General features: G+C 31.3%; 1 protein-coding gene across 1 annotated transcript; it reads right to left on the minus strand.

Annotated features, from left to right (window-relative positions):
* Positions 1-3,652: 3,652 nt before the first annotated feature.
* Positions 3,653-20,139, minus strand: LOC143082678 (isocitrate dehydrogenase [NADP] cytoplasmic-like). The gene is made up of 12 exons (XM_076258489.1): positions 19,999-20,139; positions 19,872-19,911; positions 18,339-18,445; positions 17,552-17,638; positions 16,610-16,770; positions 11,984-12,130; positions 11,082-11,149; positions 10,136-10,204; positions 9,546-9,697; positions 8,712-8,852; positions 8,075-8,237; positions 3,653-4,362 (listed from the first exon to the last, which is right to left on the minus strand). Exons 1-12 carry the CDS (start codon positions 20,012-20,014, stop codon positions 4,281-4,283), a joined length of 1,233 nt encoding a protein of 410 aa, XP_076114604.1. The 5' UTR covers positions 20,015-20,139; the 3' UTR covers positions 3,653-4,280.
* Positions 20,140-20,274: the final 135 nt, after the last annotated feature.

The following is a 20,274-nucleotide window of genomic DNA, read 5'->3' on the forward strand; positions in this document are numbered from 1 at the left end:
AGGCACCAACCTTCACCCTAACCTGTAATAGTTGTACTTACAACATAAAAGGACGCTCTGTTAAATATCAATTGAAATAGCTTATATAACAAATGTAAAACAGACATACACTCTTCCAAATGGAAATTTGCATACTAAATAACGGTATTGCGTATCTATCTTGCATTGTTATTAAAAACATACCTTATCCTAAATGAATCTTGAGTGAAATAAAAGACATGACCAAAAGAAATATGTATGACCCACTTTGAAACTAAAGCATATACTCAATACTGTTCACCTATAATGTAATGTAACTGAAAAACAGGCCTGATACTGATTGGTACACTTTGAAACCAATGCATATACGGTTACCATATATATATATATATGCGAAATATGCGAAAGCAAATTTACAGATCTAACATTGTTGGGTTGATGTTTAGACGAGTTGTATATTGTATATACATTATGTACACAGCCATGTATCACCATCATTGATGGCAATCTGATGGATACATCTGTTGTAGAGTTGTCACTGACTCAGACGTACTTATAAATATAATTATTTTCTGTGACTGTATATTACATTAATTTGTAGGATCCTTTACTATAGATAATTAAGCTGATCTGTAACAAAAACATCTTCATGCCTTATATATCATGTACTGTAGTACGCCGCTAGATTAAAACTGACGAGGAAAGGTAACACACGGCCAGCGAAAGCTCTTTTTTTAGAGCCCAGGTGGTCGTGTGGTCTAGCGGGACGGCTGCAGTGCAGGCGATTTGGTGTCACGATATCACAGTAGCATGGGTTTCGAATCCCGGCAAGGGAAGAACCAAAAATTTGCGAAAGCAAATTTACAGATCTAACATTGTTGGGTTGATGTTTAGACGAGTTGTATATATATATATATATATACAACTCGTCTAAACATCAACCAAACAATATATACAACTCGTCTAAACATCAACCCAACAATGTTAGATCTGTAAATTTGCTTTCGCAAATTTTTGGTTCTTCCCTTGCCGGGATTCGAACCCATGCTACTGTGATATCGTGACACCAAATCGCCTGCACTGCAACCAAAAATTTGCGAAAGCAAATTTACAGATCTAACATTGTTGGGTTGATGTTTAGACGAGTTGTATATACATTATGTACACAGCCATGTATCACCATCATTGGTGGCGATCCGATGGATACATCTGTTGTAGAGTTGTCACTGACTCAGACGTACTTATATATATATATATATATGTAACGTTACTGAAAACCAGACCAAACCATAAATACCTGACTAAGTACTGGAGCATGAACTTGAGGTCAAGAACAGTTGACATATGCAAGACCAACAAATACTTCTCACACTTGTCTCATATACCAAATACTGTCAACATGTTGACTGGCTGACAAGGTCTTATCTACAAATTTGTTAATCCCACGTACAAGTTGGAATAAATGAGGTTTGTTGCAAATTCATTATGACGTTATCACTGCATGTGAATATTAGAATAGTAATATATATGTCAAAACATTTACTAAATTTTATCATCGGTATAAAGACATCATTCATAAATATAGCTCAACATGCAGACTTCTAATACGTTCAGGTATTTCACATCCATTTTTTTATGGTAATATTCTTTATAAAGCACAAAGGTGTCAGTATTCACCTCAGAAACTTACAAAACCTTTGAATAGACTTATTAAGAAGGGATATAATTATGATACTGTTGTCAAGTCATTAAAGATTGCATATTTTGGCGTTAATATTGAGTCACTGATAAGGTCTTTGCATCGGAACTAAACACATTATTTTTTAAAAACAGTTGTTGGCATGACACGGGTTATGTTCTTCTCATATATGTTATGATGGTATGATAATAAACCCCTAACGGGAAGGATTGTGCCTGATGTTCATATGATGAAATCATAATCTTTCAGTCAGTTTAATTGAAGTCTGGAGCTGGCATGTCAGTTAACTGCTAGTAGTCTGTTGTTATTTATCTATTATTGTCATTTTGTTTATTTTCTTTGGTTACATCTTCTGACAATCGGACTCGGATTTCTCTTGAACTGAATTTTAAGGTACGTATTGTTATGCGTTTACTTTACTACATTGGTTAGAGGTATAGGGGGAGGGTTGAGATCTCACAAACATGTTTAACCCCGCCGCATTTTTGCGCCTGTCCCAAGTCAGGAGCCTCTGGCCTTTGTTAGTCTTGTATTATTTTAATTTTAGTTTCTTGTGTACAATTTGGAAATTAGTATGGCGTTCATTATCACTGGACTGGTATATATTTGTTTAGGGGCCAGGTGAAGGACGCCTCCGGGTGCGGGAATTTCTCGCTACATTGAAGACCTGTTGGGGACCCTCTGCTGTTGTTTTTTATTTGGTCGGGTTGTTGTCTCTTTGACACATTCCCCATTTCCATTCTCAATTTTACATGCTAAATACCACTAAACCTACGAAAGTAGAGGGGCATTATGTTTTCTGATCTGTGCGCTCGTTTGTGCATCCGTTTGCTGTCTTTCCCGCTTCAGGTTTAAGTTTTTGATCAAGGTAGTTTGAAGTTGAAGTCTGAACAACTTGAAACTTAGTACACATGTTTACTTTGATATGATCTTTCTGATATTAATGCCAAAAAAGAGTTGTTATCCCAATTTCATGGTCCACTGAACATAGAAAATGATAGTGCGAGTCGGCATTCCAGTACTATGGACACATTCTTGTTTAATTATATAAGTAAGTCATATTTTTTTCATGTTAGAAACATTAACTAGATCTGTGTCTTCATTATGCATAGAAAAATCAATGAAAATAGAATTAAACTTTTATTTTTAAATAATTTTTAGATCATCACAGTGTACTGAAAAGATTGCCTTGTAATAACTAATAATAACATTCACTACATTAACAAAATTCAAATGATACACAAAAATACCCATAAAAAAACATACACACATGTTACTGCTTATATCTTAAAAACAATTTTTTATCATTTATTGCAGTATTTATCAATTAATTCATTTTAAACATGTAATAACAGAAAGCCTGAAGCTTGGATCATTCAAAATTAATTATTCAATGTCCTTCAATGAAAGAAAATAGTTTTTGTATGAAAATATTGTAGAATAAAAACGAAGTAGAGTCTGTTTTACTTTCATAATTTGTTTTTGTAAACAGAATTCACACAATTAATATGAAAATATTACTAAAAATAAGTTCATAAAATTCTTTAACATAACTATTTTGTTCTGACATTAAGGATATGAAAAAATGCCATCCATATTTAAAGCTGTATCTATCATTTAATAGTTTTTAGAAATATTCACATAAACCATGTTAACAAACAAATGCCATTTATACACAATCAATTTTGATTTACATAAATTTATCTTTTAAAGAGAACATGATTGCACAATTTCATCACATTATTTATTTATATATTAATCTGGTTAATACTGAAGAAGTAATTATTATAACAACAACATATTTTAAAAGCAAATTACAATATGCAAGCAGATAAATTAAAATGACTAAATATTCTAACAAATTTAAAAGTTAAGAAATATTAAAATATGTAAAGCTTGATATAAAATCTGCCATTTAAAAGCTTTATGTATCAAACATATAATTGAGTTTAAAAAGATTAAAAAGTCAAAATAATAAGGTAACTACCCGAAATAAATCACATGAATTTCCAGCATGTATACTTAAAAGTTAAAAAATAATCTTAAAGAAAAGATAACTAGTATACAAGCATTCTTAACAATCATAATATTTATACCAAAACAGATAATCATTTAAAATCAAATCAATCAAAAATAATGCTTATTTAATCACAATTACAGAAGGTTTCTGTAGTTTTAAACAGGTAACAAACAAATCATATCTGCTATTTTTACTTGCCAAATACACTTCTAAAAATCATCATGTGTTTTCAACAACATGTATAGTTCTAGAAAAACAGGCATACACTTTTATACATGATTATGCTATAAAATGAAATTGCATCCCAGAAACAATTTCAGATAGAAAATAAAATCTGCCCTTTTATAAATTATAAAAGCAAAAAATGTTTGAAAGGTTGATTACAGCTTTTCCATAAAAAAAAGAGGTAATGGCAAAATGCATGAATAGTTTTGTCAAATAAATAGGAATGTGTTAGTTTAAAATAGTCTAATGAAGGTCAGTCCGACTAATTGGCCATTGGGCAGTGAGACAATGGTATGTTTTGAACACTTAGAATGATCACCTTTATATTGTAAGTCCCTAAAGTTTGCTCTCTTCTAGTCAACTCTGTAATCTTTTCTGTAAATCTTCTGCTACTGCGTCAATGAATTCAAAGGTGTTTAGGTAGTCCTTTCTTACCACACTGAAAAAATAAATTACATGGTGAATTATTACAGGTTATACATAATTTAATTTTTTTAATATTATTCTTGTATTGTATTTGATAATTTTATGATTTGCATATCTATTAATACTTGAATTGGATTGGTCAGTTAGATTTTTTTTCTTGGTTTACACTTCGATAAACCATGTTCCAAAACTACTTTCGTAACTCTCACTGATCTATTCATGCATGATACACATGCATGCAGGGATCCTTGGATTTTCAGCAAATGGCGATTGAAAAACAAATACATAACTGTTGTTTCTATTCAAATGAATACAGAACATAAAAGAAATAATGCATTACAGCTTTGAAAATATATGATATTATAAAGATTAAAATAAAATTCTGTGAAATTTCATGAATGATTTGGATAATTTATGTCACTCAAAATCAGACTTCATATAATCAGTCTTTTGCTTGAAAGTTTTCATTCCTATATAGGAATGAAAACTTTCAAGCAAGAGACTATTTCATAACTTGTATGCTTAAAATTCTGATATTTCATTAAAATGACGTTTTGGAGGTAGGTACTACTTCATTTTAGATTTGGTTGCATTAATCCAACATTTATGGGTTTTAGATAGTCAATATGGCCGCCATAACTCCTTAGTTACGACATGACAATCGTGCATTTGAACATAATTATAGTAGCCAGTAAATAACAACATGTGAATTAATAATCGCAAATATTTGGCTTATGAATTATACGGATAAAACACATTTATATACTGGGACTCTTACTCACAAACTTAACATAAAAGTCCAAAACGCTCTTTGGACTTTTATCGAGTTTGCGAGTTAATCGCCCTGTTTTACACACAAATAACCTATAGCAAAACTGTGTTTGATTCTATAATATTTGATGTTATATTTATGTGTTGTATTCAATTGTAATTTTTTAAGTTATGTTTAAAACACTTCAATGCCCTCTCCTCAGAGCAATAGAGGTATAAGACAAGTTTTGTAACTGTGTGCTTGTTTGTTACATGAATACTAGTAGATAAGAGGGAATACATCAGAAAAAAGAGCATACCAACATCATGAACATTGAACACAAACTTTAATGACATTTTTTAACGGAAAATAAAAGCTACCAAAAAAACAATCTCAACCAGATGCTCCGCAGGGCGCAGCTTTATACGACCGCAGAGGTTGAACCCTGAACGGTTGGGGCAAGTATGGACACAACATTCAAGCTGGATTCAGCTCTAAATTTGGATTGTGATTAAATAGTTGACACACCATAGGTTTCTGACACAGAATGAATGTGGTCTAATGAACTTAAAAAAATTTTTTTGCCTTTGAGCAATTCACTATGCTGTTGAATATTAATCCTCTCAAAAAAATGTTGAAGAAATTTTCTTTTTATTTATGAAATCTGGAATGAAAAAAATTGACCCCCCAATTTTTTTTTCACATCCCCCTTTCCCTTATTTCAAAACTGATCTCAATTCAAATTTCTAATGAAGTTTGCAACAATTACTACTCATTTAAATACATCATAAAATATTAAAATGTAAAAAAAGTGCTTGTTATCACTGAATGGTAAAGATTGTTTTAATCTATCAGTTGGTAGTAAAAGTGAATATACATTGTATATTGTATAAAACAATGATTTAAGTTGATTCAACTACTATTCTGGACATAGAAAGATAACTCCAATTGAAATCCAATTGGAATTTCTTGCTATTGCACAATATTGTGCAATTAGATATTTCTTGCTATTGTGCAATACTGTGCAATTGAAAATATTTGCTATTGCACAATACTGTGCAATTGAAGATTTCTTGCTATTGCACAATACTGTGCAATTGAAGATTTCTTGCTATTGCTGAATACTGTGCAATTGAAAATTTCTTGCTATTGCACAATACTTAATATAATAATTTTGGATCCTGATTTGGACCAACTTGAAAACTGGGCCCATAATCAAAAATCTAAGTACATGTTTAGATTCAGCATATCAAAGAGGCCCAAGAATTCATTTTTTGTTAAAATCAAACTTAGTTTAATTTTGGACCCTTTGGACTTTAATGTAGACCAATTTTAAAACGGGACCAAAATTAAGAATCTACATACACAGTTAGATTTGGCATATCAAAGAACCTCAATTATTCAATTTTTGATGAAATCAAACAAAGTTTAATTTTGGACCCCGATTTGGACCAACTTGAAAACTGGGCCAATAATAAAAAATCTAAGTACATTTTTAGATTCAGCATATCAAAGAACCCCAAGGATTCAATTTTTGTTAAAATCAAACTAAGTTTAATTTTGGACCCTTTGGACCTTAATGTAGACCAATTTGAAAATGGGACCAAAACTCCCAAAATCAATACCAACCTTCCTTTTATGGTCATAAACCTTGTGTTTAAATTTCATAGATTTCTATTTACTTATACTAAAGTTATGGTGCGAAAACCAAGAAAAATGCTTATTTGGGTCCCTTTTTGGCCCCTAATTCCTAAACTGTTGAGACCTAAACTCCCAAAATCAATACCAACCTTCCTTTTGCGGTCATAAACATTGTGTTAAAATTTCATTGATTTCTATTTACTTAAACTAAAGTTATTGTGCGAAAACCAAGAATAATGCTTATTTTGGCCCTTTTTTGGCCCCTAATTCCTAAACTGTTGGAACCAAAACTCCCAAAATCAATCCCAACCTTTCTTTTGTGGTCATAAACCATGTGTCAAAATTTCATAGATTTCTATTAACTTAAACCAAAGTTATAGCGCGAAAACCAAGAAAATGCTTATTTGGGCCCTTTTTGGCCCCTAATTCCTAAAATGTTGGGACCAAAACTCCCAAAATCAATCCCAACCTTCCTTTTGTGGTCATAAACCTTGTGTTAAAATTTCATAGATTTCTATTCACTTTTACTAAAGTTAGAGTGCGAAAACTAAAAGTATTCGGACGACGACGACGACGACGACAACGTGATAGCAATATACGACGAAAAATTTTCAATTTTGCGGTCGTATAAAAACTATTTTTGCCTCATTATACAAATTGGGGAAATTTTTTTCTAAAACAGCAGCAAATAGGTTAATCAAAATACATTCTATATGTGCCTGTATCAGGTCAGTGGTCTGTAGTTCAGTCATTGTTGTTGGTTCATGTCTGTCATATATGTTTTTTCGTAAAATTGATTTGTTATAAATTAGGCTGTTAGTTTTCTTGTTTAAGGTGGTATTTAACTCTACAGGGAGATAACTCTGTAAAATCAGCTAAACGTTTTAACGACGTTGTATTGTAAAGAAAATATTAAGCTTTTCAATGATCAAAATTGGTGCTAGTCAAATGCTATGTATCAAACCATTTTTTTCCGAGAGATTGATTTTTTTGAAATTTTTATAAATATTTTTCAAAGGGTCAAAGTAAATATTTAGTCAAAATGTTGTGAAAATTAAACAAGACAATAAATTTTAGTCAAGGTGTTGGATACCACCTTAAATTTTTTCATATTTTTTTTGTCAGAGTTTTTTATGGTTGACTTAAAGTAATGGGATTTTTCTCATTATTGAAGGCTGTACAGTTTACTATAATTGATTACATCCACATCATTTGAACTCTGGTGGGTAGTGGTCTTATTGGCATTCAATCCACATCTGCCTATATATAAATAGTACAATCCACAGATAAAAGATAACTACTTTATACATGTTTAAATCCTTGTGACATTTACCTATCCATTCCTTTGATACAGATGGCTAAATCTTTTGTCATTTTACCAGACTCTATAACTCCAACACAGGCTGCTTCTAAACTTTCAACAAATTTCTTCAGCTCGGAATTCTCATCTATTTTGGCTCTATGTGCTAATCCTCTTGTCCATGCAAATATGGATGCTGGAATGAAAAAAAATATTTAAGTATTTTTTTGGATCTTTTAAATTTCTTTACATTGATTTGGAGTTATTATTTACTCATGTCACCCTGAAAAGTTTCCAAATATGTGTAGTTTGACTCAAAATACAAATACCAGTGTTAAACAGATCAAGAGACATAACTATTACTTAACTTATTGAAAGGCTAAACTGAAATTGTTTTAATATTCATATTAAAAATAAAATTGAGAATGGAAATGGGGGATATGTCCAAGGTCCACAACCCAAACAAAGAGCAGATAACAATCTAAGGCCATCAATGGGTCTTCAAAACAGCGAGAAAATTCTGCACATAATGTTAATTTTAAGTTTCAATTTGGTGTATAATAATATGTATAATGCATAAAACATCTTATCTTTAAATTCTTTTGATTTTTATAAAAGACCATTTATAGCAGCAACAAGTGTCATTTTTTTTAAACATTGGAGATCTTACCAACAGAATTAGTTGATGTCTCTTTTTTCTGTTGATGGAATCTGTAATGTCTAGTGACAGTACCATGGGCAGCTTCTGATTCAATAGATTTACCATCAGGGCAAATCAATACACTGGTCATCATTCCTAGGGATCCAAAGCCTACAAATAAATAAACATGTTATAAATTAGTAGGTTTTTAACAGTTCACAAATATATTTGCCATATTGTTATCAATTATTTATAGTCTTTCCATGTAACTATTAGTGTTGTTGGATTTGATCAATAATCAAAACTTTCTAGCTTTTAAATCTGTAAAGGGTTGAAAACTAATAAGGATTTGTTTTAGATATCATGTAGAGGATTGTTAAAATGGCCATATAATATTTTTTGTTGTTGATTTATCTATTGTACTCTATCACTATATACATTTAAACTGAACATCAAATTGAATGAATGTGCCTTCACTTAAGATTTTATCTGAAATATTTCAAACAATAGTAAATGTGACATCTTAAATGTTGCTTAAAGATATTACCTTTGATTTGAATATCAAGGCAATTTATGCACTGTTTGGCACAAATACATACATTTAGGAGATAACTGTATTGCAATCTTGATTCTAATGAAACTGACAGAAAACAATGTCAAACCAAACATTTAAAATCTGCCATACATCGACAGCATTTTTGTGTACATTTTCATAGCATCTATTGTAAATTGATGCTATGGAAATATGTAATATTATCCAATCAAAATGATTGTTACAAGCAGTGTTGCATTATATGCATTATAATGATTCATAGCTTCATATTATTGTGTTTCTTGTGAAAACAGAACAAGAATAGAACCTACCTTGTGCTACAGAATCTGATTGTACATCACCATCATAATTTTTACAGGCCCAAACAAAGCCTCCTTCTGATTTCATGGCATAAGCTACCATATCATCAATAAGCCTGTGTTCATACCATATTTTCTTATCTTCAAACTTTTTCTTATACTGGCTGTCAAGATAAAAAAAAAAACACAATTATGAATAATTTTTCTTTTAGACTGGGAATAGTAAAATACTGTAAGAACATGAATGATTCCCACTTTGGGTTTTGCATAAATATGATATTTGTTCTTGGATATACATGAAATCGGTATTGTCTCAAATATAGCTACTTCTAAAGAATTAGTTATTCAATTACAATAAATATAATCAATTATAAAATCTTCAACATGTTCAAACAATTAAAGACAATCTTCAAATATCATGACTATGTTAATTTTGCAATGCATAAGTACATCTACATGAAGAAGGATATTTGTCAAAGCAAATATATTTTTTCTTTTGTAACCAGCATAAAAAAAATCATTTTGCCTCTGCAGCAATGCTAAGGGAGACAATTGAAAATTGACTTTAATAGGGGTTGTCAGAAATGAATATATTTACTCACCTGTCATAAATTTCCTGGAATATATCTTTAAATCTTCCATCGTATTTCTTCAAGATAGTATTCTTTGTACTAAATTATAAAATGAAGAACATATTAGTGAGAGCATTATACATCAGCATAAAATACTACTTGATCAAAATAATGTTTGAGATGGCAGGATATTGTTTTTACAACTCCCTCGGGCAAAGTTGACCATTGACGAATTTGGCTATTCTTGTAATTTCCAGTTTGGTCATATAGATCCTGTTAGACTTATTCAGGTGTTAATTCACCCTTTGCTTTCAAATGTTTGGGTTTGAGAGTTCCAGATGAAGGTCAATCCAGAAAAGATTAGGATGCACAAAGTTTACAAAATTGTATTTAAGGTGCTAACACTACAGGGAGATAGCTCTGTAAAATCAGCCAAACTTTATAATTACGTTGTGTTGTTAAGGAAATATTAAGCTTCTAAATGATCAAAATTATTGTTTGTCAAACTGCTATATAACCTGTATAATTTTTCTGATAAATTGGTTGGTTCAAATATTTTGAAATTTTTATATTTTTGTCAAAGGATCAAAGTAAATACTTTTTCAAAATTTTATGAAAATTAAACAAGCCAAATTAATTTTAGTGAAGGTATTGGGTACCACCTTAAAAAAATATACCTGCAGGAATATATATGGGCCACAATGCATTTTAGATGCATGTAGATATAATTGTAAAGAAGAAAATAGTTCTTGCAATTAAACCTATGACCACATTTTTTTATACATTTCAAAATCTGTGAGTTGAACTTTGTTTATCATATACTCTATGTATTTACTGATTGCATTGAATTTTATGTTTTTTTGGTGCATCATTGAGATTAATAACTGTATTTCTGTTCTTCTCCAATAAGATGCATACCATTGTAAAAAAATTGCTTTTATTTTTCTTCATATAATAAACTAATTATATACTTTACCTTAGATACAACGGCCACTCTTTCTGCAAGGCAAAGGTGAAGGAACAGTGGGCAAAGTCTGTTATACTCTGAAAAAAAAACAAATCAAAACTTGATAATTTGATACACTCAAAACTAAAATATGAAGTGCATGTGTACTGTCATCTGTTCATGTTAAAAAACAAAACACAATCTACATCAATTTTTAAGGGCTATATCAACTTTCAATAATAATTTTCATAATTTTCATCCTCCATTTTTCTTTTTTCGTGTCTGGGTGTAAATGATAAATCAAATATGTATACTCCACAGATATAAGAAACAATTATCAACAATTGTCTATTAAGTCTGTAACCTCGTCAGGGGTTGTCTAGTGACATATTTTATACATTTTTTTTAAGAATGATGTAGCAAAATGTTATTGCTGGATGTCATAATGATCTTGCTGTTCAGGATTGTAACTTGTCATTATCATTTAATGTCCCTGCTGTTTAATAGGTGTAAATTTGTCTTGTGCTATTTTATTTCATTGCTTTGTGTTTTGCATTAAGTGACTTAGTTCTGGAACTTGCCATTTCAAGTTATAAGAGGCGGGCAATAGGGGGTCCTTTAACATGTTAACAACACCTCAATTTTTATAAAAACAGTTCACAAAACATGCAAAAATGCTGATAACAGTTAACAAAGTGGGTTGAAAACAGTTAACAGCTGAAATTGATCTCAAATAACATTTAACAACACCTTGAAAAGGGCAATAACAGGTTAACACAAAAAGGTATTGCCTGCCCCTTATAAGACATTTTACTATGTACCTTGCTGAATTCATTTTGAAAATGTTGTTTTCTTTACATACTATGACTACTTTAAGTATCTGTTATTACTCATACATATTTACAAAAGACGTTTTGTGTACAGTATCTTACCTTATCTGTGTTATACATTCCCATAGCAACTCCTCCTCCATCTTGGAAATCAAAAACAGTGTAACGCATTTCTTCACCACCATTAGATGGTGTGAACTTCATCTCTAATTTTCCAGCACCTGGTACAACAAAATCTGTGGCTTTATACTGAAAACAGAAAAGACATCATAATTAACTCTAAACACAAGCATGGTAGATTTACGGTTATATCTGGTGGCACTTCACAAATGCTTCAACACAGAAAGTTACCATTACAGTATACATGTACATGAGGCAATATGGATATCTGTTTCTTCTTTGGTTAAATTAATGATGTGAGACCACAGAAGATTTTTTTTCAACTTCTAAATGTCAATGTTTCATAGTATTATTACAATTGTCTAGATACAAACAAAATATGGACACCTCCAAAATCAAAGACTTAAATGATCCACATGTTCTTTCAAGTCAAACTTGTATTTTGGTATTGCACATGGTCATGCTTCTAAGACTGTTTATAGCTTCTTAGACTGTTTATAGCATCTTCATACTAATTCCAATGATACTTTAGTCTAGGGGTATTGAACTGAGGAGTTAAGCCTTTTAAACTTGATTTTTACAGAAAGTTCCTATGCTGTACTGTTACACCATGGTCACAGGTTATGGAGAGATTTGGCATGCCATCAAACTAGTGAAACCCAACCACATTGTCACTGGGGTAAAGCTGATGACCGTAACTGCATTCACGGTCATCCCAAGATGTCGGATGAAAAATTAGGTCAGTTTCTGTATTGTCTGTTAAAGTGTTTCTATATCATTTTCTTTACAAATCATACACTGAAACGATGTAAATTTATAAAAGAATCACTCGAAAATCACTAATTACTTCCGAGAAATGTCCATGAAACGGGATATTCGATATGAAAAAATCGTTAAGATGACCGTAAATCATAATCAAAATATTTTCAAGATGACTGTAACATAAAACAAGGATGACCGTGATTGGTAAAAAGATGACCGTAACTTGTAAAGGATGACCGTAATTTGTAAAGACTGACTGTAATTTATATAGGACGACCGTAACTTTTATAGGATGACCATCAATTCTAAGAAATATCCGTATTGTATTCAAAGCTTTTTTGTTGAGTTTGTCGATCTCAATAGGGACTCGGTTAGCGGATATAAATATGTTTCATAAATTTCTTTTTTTAAACTATAATATAATTGGCCATATTTAGGATTTATAACAATGATAGTAAATTGCATATTTCTCGTAAACAATGAAATATTTATTGATATCGACGTTAAAATTTTAACACAAATTTACAGCGATACGACGAAAATTTGAAGAAACATGAATGTGTCCCTAGTACACGGATGCCTCATCTACACTATCATTTTCTATGTTTAGTGGACTATGAAAATGGGATAAAACTGTAATTTGGCATTAGAATTAAAAAGATCATTCCATAGGGAAAATGTGTACTAAGTTTCAATTTTATTTAACTTGAAGCTGGACAAACGGACAAACAAACAGACGAACGGACGAACGTACGCACAGACCAGAAAAACATAATGCCAATAAATGGAGCATTAAAAACATTAATAATACATACGAATATTTGGTAATCGAGCCCATGTGTATGGGTCCCGAGGAAGCAGATGAAAATCTTAATTTGTCTTGATATATGCAGGCGGAAACACTTTTGAAATAGAACAAAAGAATCGAAGCTCTGTGTTTATCGAGAAAGCGATAAAAGTTAACTGTAATGTTTGATATAGTAACAAAATTTTAAAAAGTTAATAGAAACAAATAAAACGAAAATTTTCTTATTTTTTAAAAAACACCATTTGCATAAGTTTTCAATGTATCTATTACATAGTAATGCAAAACAATAAGATATCAAGTCGACGACATGGTTCTTATCGGGCCTTTTATATCTGACTATGCGGTATGGGCTTTGCTCATTGTTGAAGGCCTTACGGTTACCTATAGTTGTTAATGTTTGTGTCATTTTGGTCTTTTCTGGATAGCTGTCTCATTGGCAATAATACCACATCTTCTTTTTTATATATAGTATCTATAAGTTGGATGTAGAAAATGCATAACCTCCGATTTTTTTTTATCACGGACGGAGAACATATCAATCTTTTAGTTCAGAAATTTTCGTGTCTGCCCTTCCATTATGTGAATCAAGAAAAAATTCCCCAAAACAGGTAACGATTGTATCGAAAAGAGAAAAATCGAGTGCGCCTTTTTATGTTAGGGCATGTTTGGGGTGTATATTTTGTCTTTAAAACGTACAAAGCAAGAGTATTTTATATAGCATCTCGCTTCAGATTCTATCATTATTATATATCAAAGCTACAGGTTGACTTTATAACGTAAAAAAATGACAGTACGAAAAGATGAAATATATGGGTCAATTGAGATACCTATCTAATGAATCACAAAAACAGAGTAGGTGTGTTCGAATAGCTATTTTTTCTAAAAGTACTTGACGACAGTCTTTTAATTTGGATGATGAAAATGTGTGTGTGATAACTAGGGTTTATAATCTTCAACCACTGAAAATGTTTAGTCTGCCCTTCCACGAAATATTTAATTAGAATTTTTTTAAATGCTTAAGAATTTTCAAAAATTCCATCTGACATCCAAACAGACAATATTTTTAAGTTGAATCAATGCAGACAAGATCATTAACTAATGCTCATTAGCTAGTAGATACATTTGTATTTTAAAATATAACTGACATATAACGATCGATCGTAATGGTGCTATGTGGATACATTTATCAGTTTTCAAGAGCAAAATTGGCAGAGCGTCATCCCTACAATGACTTCCATTTCTACGACTGTGAGCATGAACTGTCGTAATGGGGAGATAATTTTGAAGAAGTAGAATCCTGACTGTATGAATTACATTTCTGTATATATACAAATTGACAACGTTCCGCCTTGTGATACGCTTTTCGTACAATACTATTTTTAAGGATCTACTTTGCTGATGTTCACCTTCACTAGTTTATTCGAATGATATTTTCAAAATATTTTTGTTATTTTATTTGCATGACAAAATGAAAGACGATATAATATCAATGGGTGTACATGCAATTTTTTGGCATTTTTAAAAATGTGTATTTATTATATGTCATTAAAAGGAATCCCAGAAACAAACAAAAATCTTTTGTCGAGCAGTTGAAGGCTGTGCACCGCATGTCTTTTGGCAAATTCATTTTAAAAATTGAACCCTCTACTGTAAAAAAGATACATATGGTAATCTTTGCATTTGAAGCACGTCTTATTTTCTTCTACTTATAGGATAAAACTTTCATATTAATATGTGTATACCAACACGATTAATCATTTGATACAAAAAGATAGTTATATAAATACGGATATTTCTTAGAATTGAGGGTCATCCTTTAAAAGTTACGGTCATCATTTACAAATTAAGGTCATCTTAAAAGCAGTTACGGTCAGCCTTGTTATGAATCGCTGATTCTGTTACGGTCATCTCGATTGTGATTTACGGTCATCTTGGCGATTTTTTCAAATCGAATTTCCCGTTTCATGCACATTTCTCAGAAGTAATTAGTGATTTCCGAATGATTCTTTTATAAATTTACATCGTTTCAATGTATGATTTGTAAAGAAATTGATATAGAAACACTTTAACAGACAATACAGAAACTGACCTAATTTTTCATCCGACATCTTGGGATGACCGTGAATGCAGTTACGGTCATCAGCTTTACCCCAGTGATTGTGTACGTGCCTCTTCAAAGTCAGGAGCCTGTAAATCAGTGGTTGTTGTTTCTTGCTGTTTAGCATACAGTATTTGTTTTTCGTCTATTATTTTGTACATAAATTTGGCTGTTCATTTTCTTGTTTCAATTTGTTTTAAATTCTTCAGGGCGTTTTATAGCTGATAACGATATAAGTTTAACTCATTGTTGAAGTCTTTACTGTTAACATATTTATTGGTTAATTTCTGTGTCATTTGGTCTCTTGTGGAGAGTTGTCTCATTTGCAATCTTCATGATCTTACTTCTTTTTATTTTTATATGATTACTTTATTTGTTATTTTATTGACTTTTCACACTGTTTTTTACTATTTAATCTCATACTCTACTGTTACACCACTGTCCCAGGTAAGGGGAAGGTTGAGTGCTCACAAACATTTTCATTCTGTTATATTCTTATATGTGCCTGTTCCAAGTCAGAGGCTGATGTTTGTTGCTGTCTTCCAAATTTGTTCTCTTTTATTGTTTTGTCATAAATCTGTCTTTTTGTTTAAATTGTTTCACATTGTCATATCAGTGCCTTTAATAGCAGACAATAAAGTATGGCTTTTGCTCATTGTAGTTTTTTGTCATGTGTGCAGTGACCTAAGGTAAGCTAGGTTGCTACAATTCACTTCATTTTGACTCTGATGGATTGTTGTTTCATTGGCAATCAGACATCATTTCTTTAATTCATAGGTAGAAATCATTATTCCTCTGAACATGGAGGAAAAGTTACATGAATCTCATATTTTTTAGTTTCAAATGACTGGTATTTGACCTTTTTGTTAAATTTGACTTTGAAAATATTTACAAAATGGATTTACTTATGAAAAGTTTAAAACTGGATATCATTGATTACCTGATCTCCATAAGCATGACGTCCTATAACAATACTTTTCTTCCAACCTGGAACCAGTCTTGGTATGTTTTTACAAATGATAGCCTCACGAAATACAGTACCTCCAAGAATATTACGTATTGTGCCATTTGGAGATTTCCACATCTTCTTCAATTTAAACTCTGAAAAAGAATGGAGTTACATTAACTTATATATATACAATTAGATTATGAGAGCAGACATGCATTATTTTCAAATCACCAGAATCAATGGAAAACAAATCAAAAATAAATGGAGAATGTGTCCCCATGGAAACAGATGATGCCCCCGCTTGCATACACAACATTTTAAAGACTCTAACTCAAGAACCATAAAAGTGACTATACTCAAATTTGTAGTTCATCTAAGTTTTGTGGTAATAAGTATTGTATAAAGGTTTCATAATGTTTGGTTGAGGCAAAGTCACGTTGGAAAATGGAAACCAATTTTGGGACATACAGACGGACAAGGGTAAAACTTAATGTCCCCCTCTGCTAGAGTTTAGCCTTGACTTTGGTTATTCATCATGTTCATTATGCTCATTCATCAAACAGAACACACCAATACAAATATTTTTGTCTTAAATATCTAACTAGGACTAATGTGTCCATAGTACAAGGGTGCTCCACTCGCACTATTATTTTCTACGTTCAGAGGACCATAAAATTGGGGTCAAAATTCTTATTTGGCATTAAAATTAGAAATATCATTGTCATAGGTAACTTGTGTGCTAATTTTCAAGTTGATTGTACTTCAACTTCATTAAAAACTACCTTAACCAAAAAATTTCAACCTTAGAGGACAGACAGATGAACAGACACACAGACCGAAAAGATAATGTCCTTAAGTTGGGTGTAAAAACATAAAATGAAAGAGTTTGAACAAGAAATCTCTTGTAATTGATAGTCTTAATCATTGCCTTACCCTCCACTCTTTTCTCATCAGGTGTAATTGTTGCACACTTGATTCCAACATTGTATTTCTGTATAGCATGAGCAGCATCAATAGTCACTGAAAACAAAAAAACATACATGTAAGCCTGACATCATGTACAATGGTGTTAATTTTTACTGCAATTAAATAAAAGTCACAACAAAGACAGGTACTAATATGTGAAAATAAAGATATATATATATACATGTATAAACAGTCTACAAAACTGAATCTTGCTATCATGGCTATTAACCAAACATAAAATATAATTTGTGGGACAAAGAAACATAAATTTACACCTCAAACAATGACTTCGAAGGAAAACAGTGTTGAGACAAACAATGATGGTTTATATCTGATATAAAACGATAATCATAAATAGCTTTTAATGTAATTGAGAAACAATCATAAATAGCTTTTAATGTAATTGAGAAACAAACTTTCAAGTTGGTATTACAAATGTAAGCAACAAGACTCAAACAGCTTTAAATGAATAAAATACAATCCCTGCCTGAAATAACAATACATTGTGTATGTAATCACTGCAACATCAAAGACTTATCTTTCAAATCAACCCCACATCATACACTTCTTCCTAAATTAAACTGAACTAGTCTTCACACATTTACATATTGAAATATTATGTACCATCTAGTTTTTTGTCACTTAAATTTTCTGCAGAAAAAAAAGAAACATTTGTCAGATAGAACTTTGTACATGTGAATAAATGTAACATCCACTTCAGAGAAGAATGCATATATATTACAAATGTATGTACCTTGATCATCCGTTGCATCTCTGTTCTGTATACTAAGGTCATATTCATGTAGTTCAAGGTCAACAAATGGTAAGACCAATTTCTCTTTAATCAAGTCCCAGATGATGCTACAAATTTGAGGGAAAAAAACAATATATAGAAATAATGAAGAAGATATATAGATAATACATGCACATTTATCCAACACAATCATAGGTTTGAACGTTGTTTTCAATTTAGACTTGAATATATAAGTACAAGTTCCAGCCCCGGCCCGGGTGGAAGTAAAGAATCAAATCTACTCTAACATTGTTAGTTGATTTTCTAGGCACATTATAAATATTCTAAAGCCTGGTATTTCTTAATCATAAGGAATCTGCTGGACAAGGTATAATTTACAGTTGTCACTACACATAGGCAGACATACATGGACATATGAAATCAGTTGTACATTTTAGTCTACTGGTACAGACGCACTTACAATATAATCATGATAATTGTTTCTGTGACTGCATCCCATATTAACTTGTGAGATCCGCTACGATAGAAAATTCACCTCATCAATGTTCTTATAACATGATGTGCACTGATTTTACTTTATAAATGACGCCTATGTGTAGGATCTAATTTCTATTTACAGTAAACAAGGATTTGTATAGTGACATGATTGACTGACTAAACAATTTGTTTTTTTATGATTTGATACTAAGCACATCTTTCAACATAGGTAACACTATTTAGATATGCACAAAACGTTCACAGTATCTATCAACAGATGAAGTATTTACTGAAAAAGCAAAATGTACTGAAACGTTGCCATGCGACGTCATCAAAACCTCATCTTTTTCAAATGAGCAAATACAATATGTTACAAGTACAATGTATCCATTTAAAAAAAAATGAAGAGTAAGCATGGACTAATATCCAATTGTTCAAAATATATAAAGAAATTAAACAAAAGCTCTGTTATTAGACTTTTGACGATGGGAATTTAAGCATGGATGCAATTTGGGTACTCCTCATTTCAGAATCATTAATGGTTTGGAGGTCAGTTTAGACCAATTTTTCTATGATTCCATATGAATTAAAAATCAAATTGGTGTACTTATATGATAAAGAAGGATACGGCTACAAAATAAACACAGAATGGATATTTTTGTCTTTATCATAAAAAAACATAGGTGAAAAAACTGTCAAAATAGGTGCAATTTGGGTACCGTCACGTTATACTGGAAGAATTTGTCCCAATTTATGACTAGAAAAATATGGAATCTAGCATCTTCCATGTGATGATTCATAGTGAACATAAGAAGTCTTAAAATTACAGCAATTTATCTACATTTTTTTTTTGGGGGGGGACGCTACTTTATAAATGATATGAAAAAACCCCAAATAATTTAAAGTGTACTTTTATTTAAAATCAAAATCATTTTTTTCAGTATGGGCACTGGAACAAGGCCAGCACCGTTATTGAGATTTTCAAGTTAAAGCAGTGTCCTATATAATAAACCCTAACAGATTGTGTTTCGTTATGTCAGCTGATATGCAACTCACCGCGTCATCTCATCTCCATTCATTTCGACCACTGGACCTCCTGTAAAATAAAATGCAGATATGAAGCATGTTCATAAAAATAAATGTGCAAATTCGCTTTTATTTCATAAAAATTTAGCCATTTTACCTTTAATTTTCCCCATTTTCTGAAATGTGTAGTGTAACTGAACCGGCTTGTCAAACGTGAGCAGACAGGATGTGAACTTTGATCCGACGTGTTGGTTGACGTGATTGGCTGGTGTCGCATCCGACCTACAAAAAATAATTGAGGAGTCAATAGGAAATTTAATAAATAAATATTTTTCATTTGCTGTTAAGCAAAGATTTATATCGTGCAATTATAATTTAAAATGAATTGAATAAAAAAAGATTAAAGTTTAATTTTGAAAACTTTAGTGAAACA

Source organism: Mytilus galloprovincialis, chromosome 7 (assembly GCF_965363235.1).
Source record: "Mytilus galloprovincialis chromosome 7, xbMytGall1.hap1.1, whole genome shotgun sequence".
NCBI classification, from domain to species: Eukaryota; Metazoa; Mollusca; class Bivalvia; order Mytilida; family Mytilidae; genus Mytilus; species Mytilus galloprovincialis.

Coding starts and splice junctions, on each gene's coding strand:
- LOC143082678 (XM_076258489.1), bottom strand. Junction 18,446..19,871: donor AATGGAGATGAGATGACGCG/GTGAGTTGCATA, acceptor TCAAATTTGTAG/CATCATCTGGGACTTGATTA. Junction 8,853..9,545: donor ATCAGATTCTGTAGCACAAG/GTAGGTTCTATT, acceptor ATTTATTTGTAG/GCTTTGGATCCCTAGGAATG.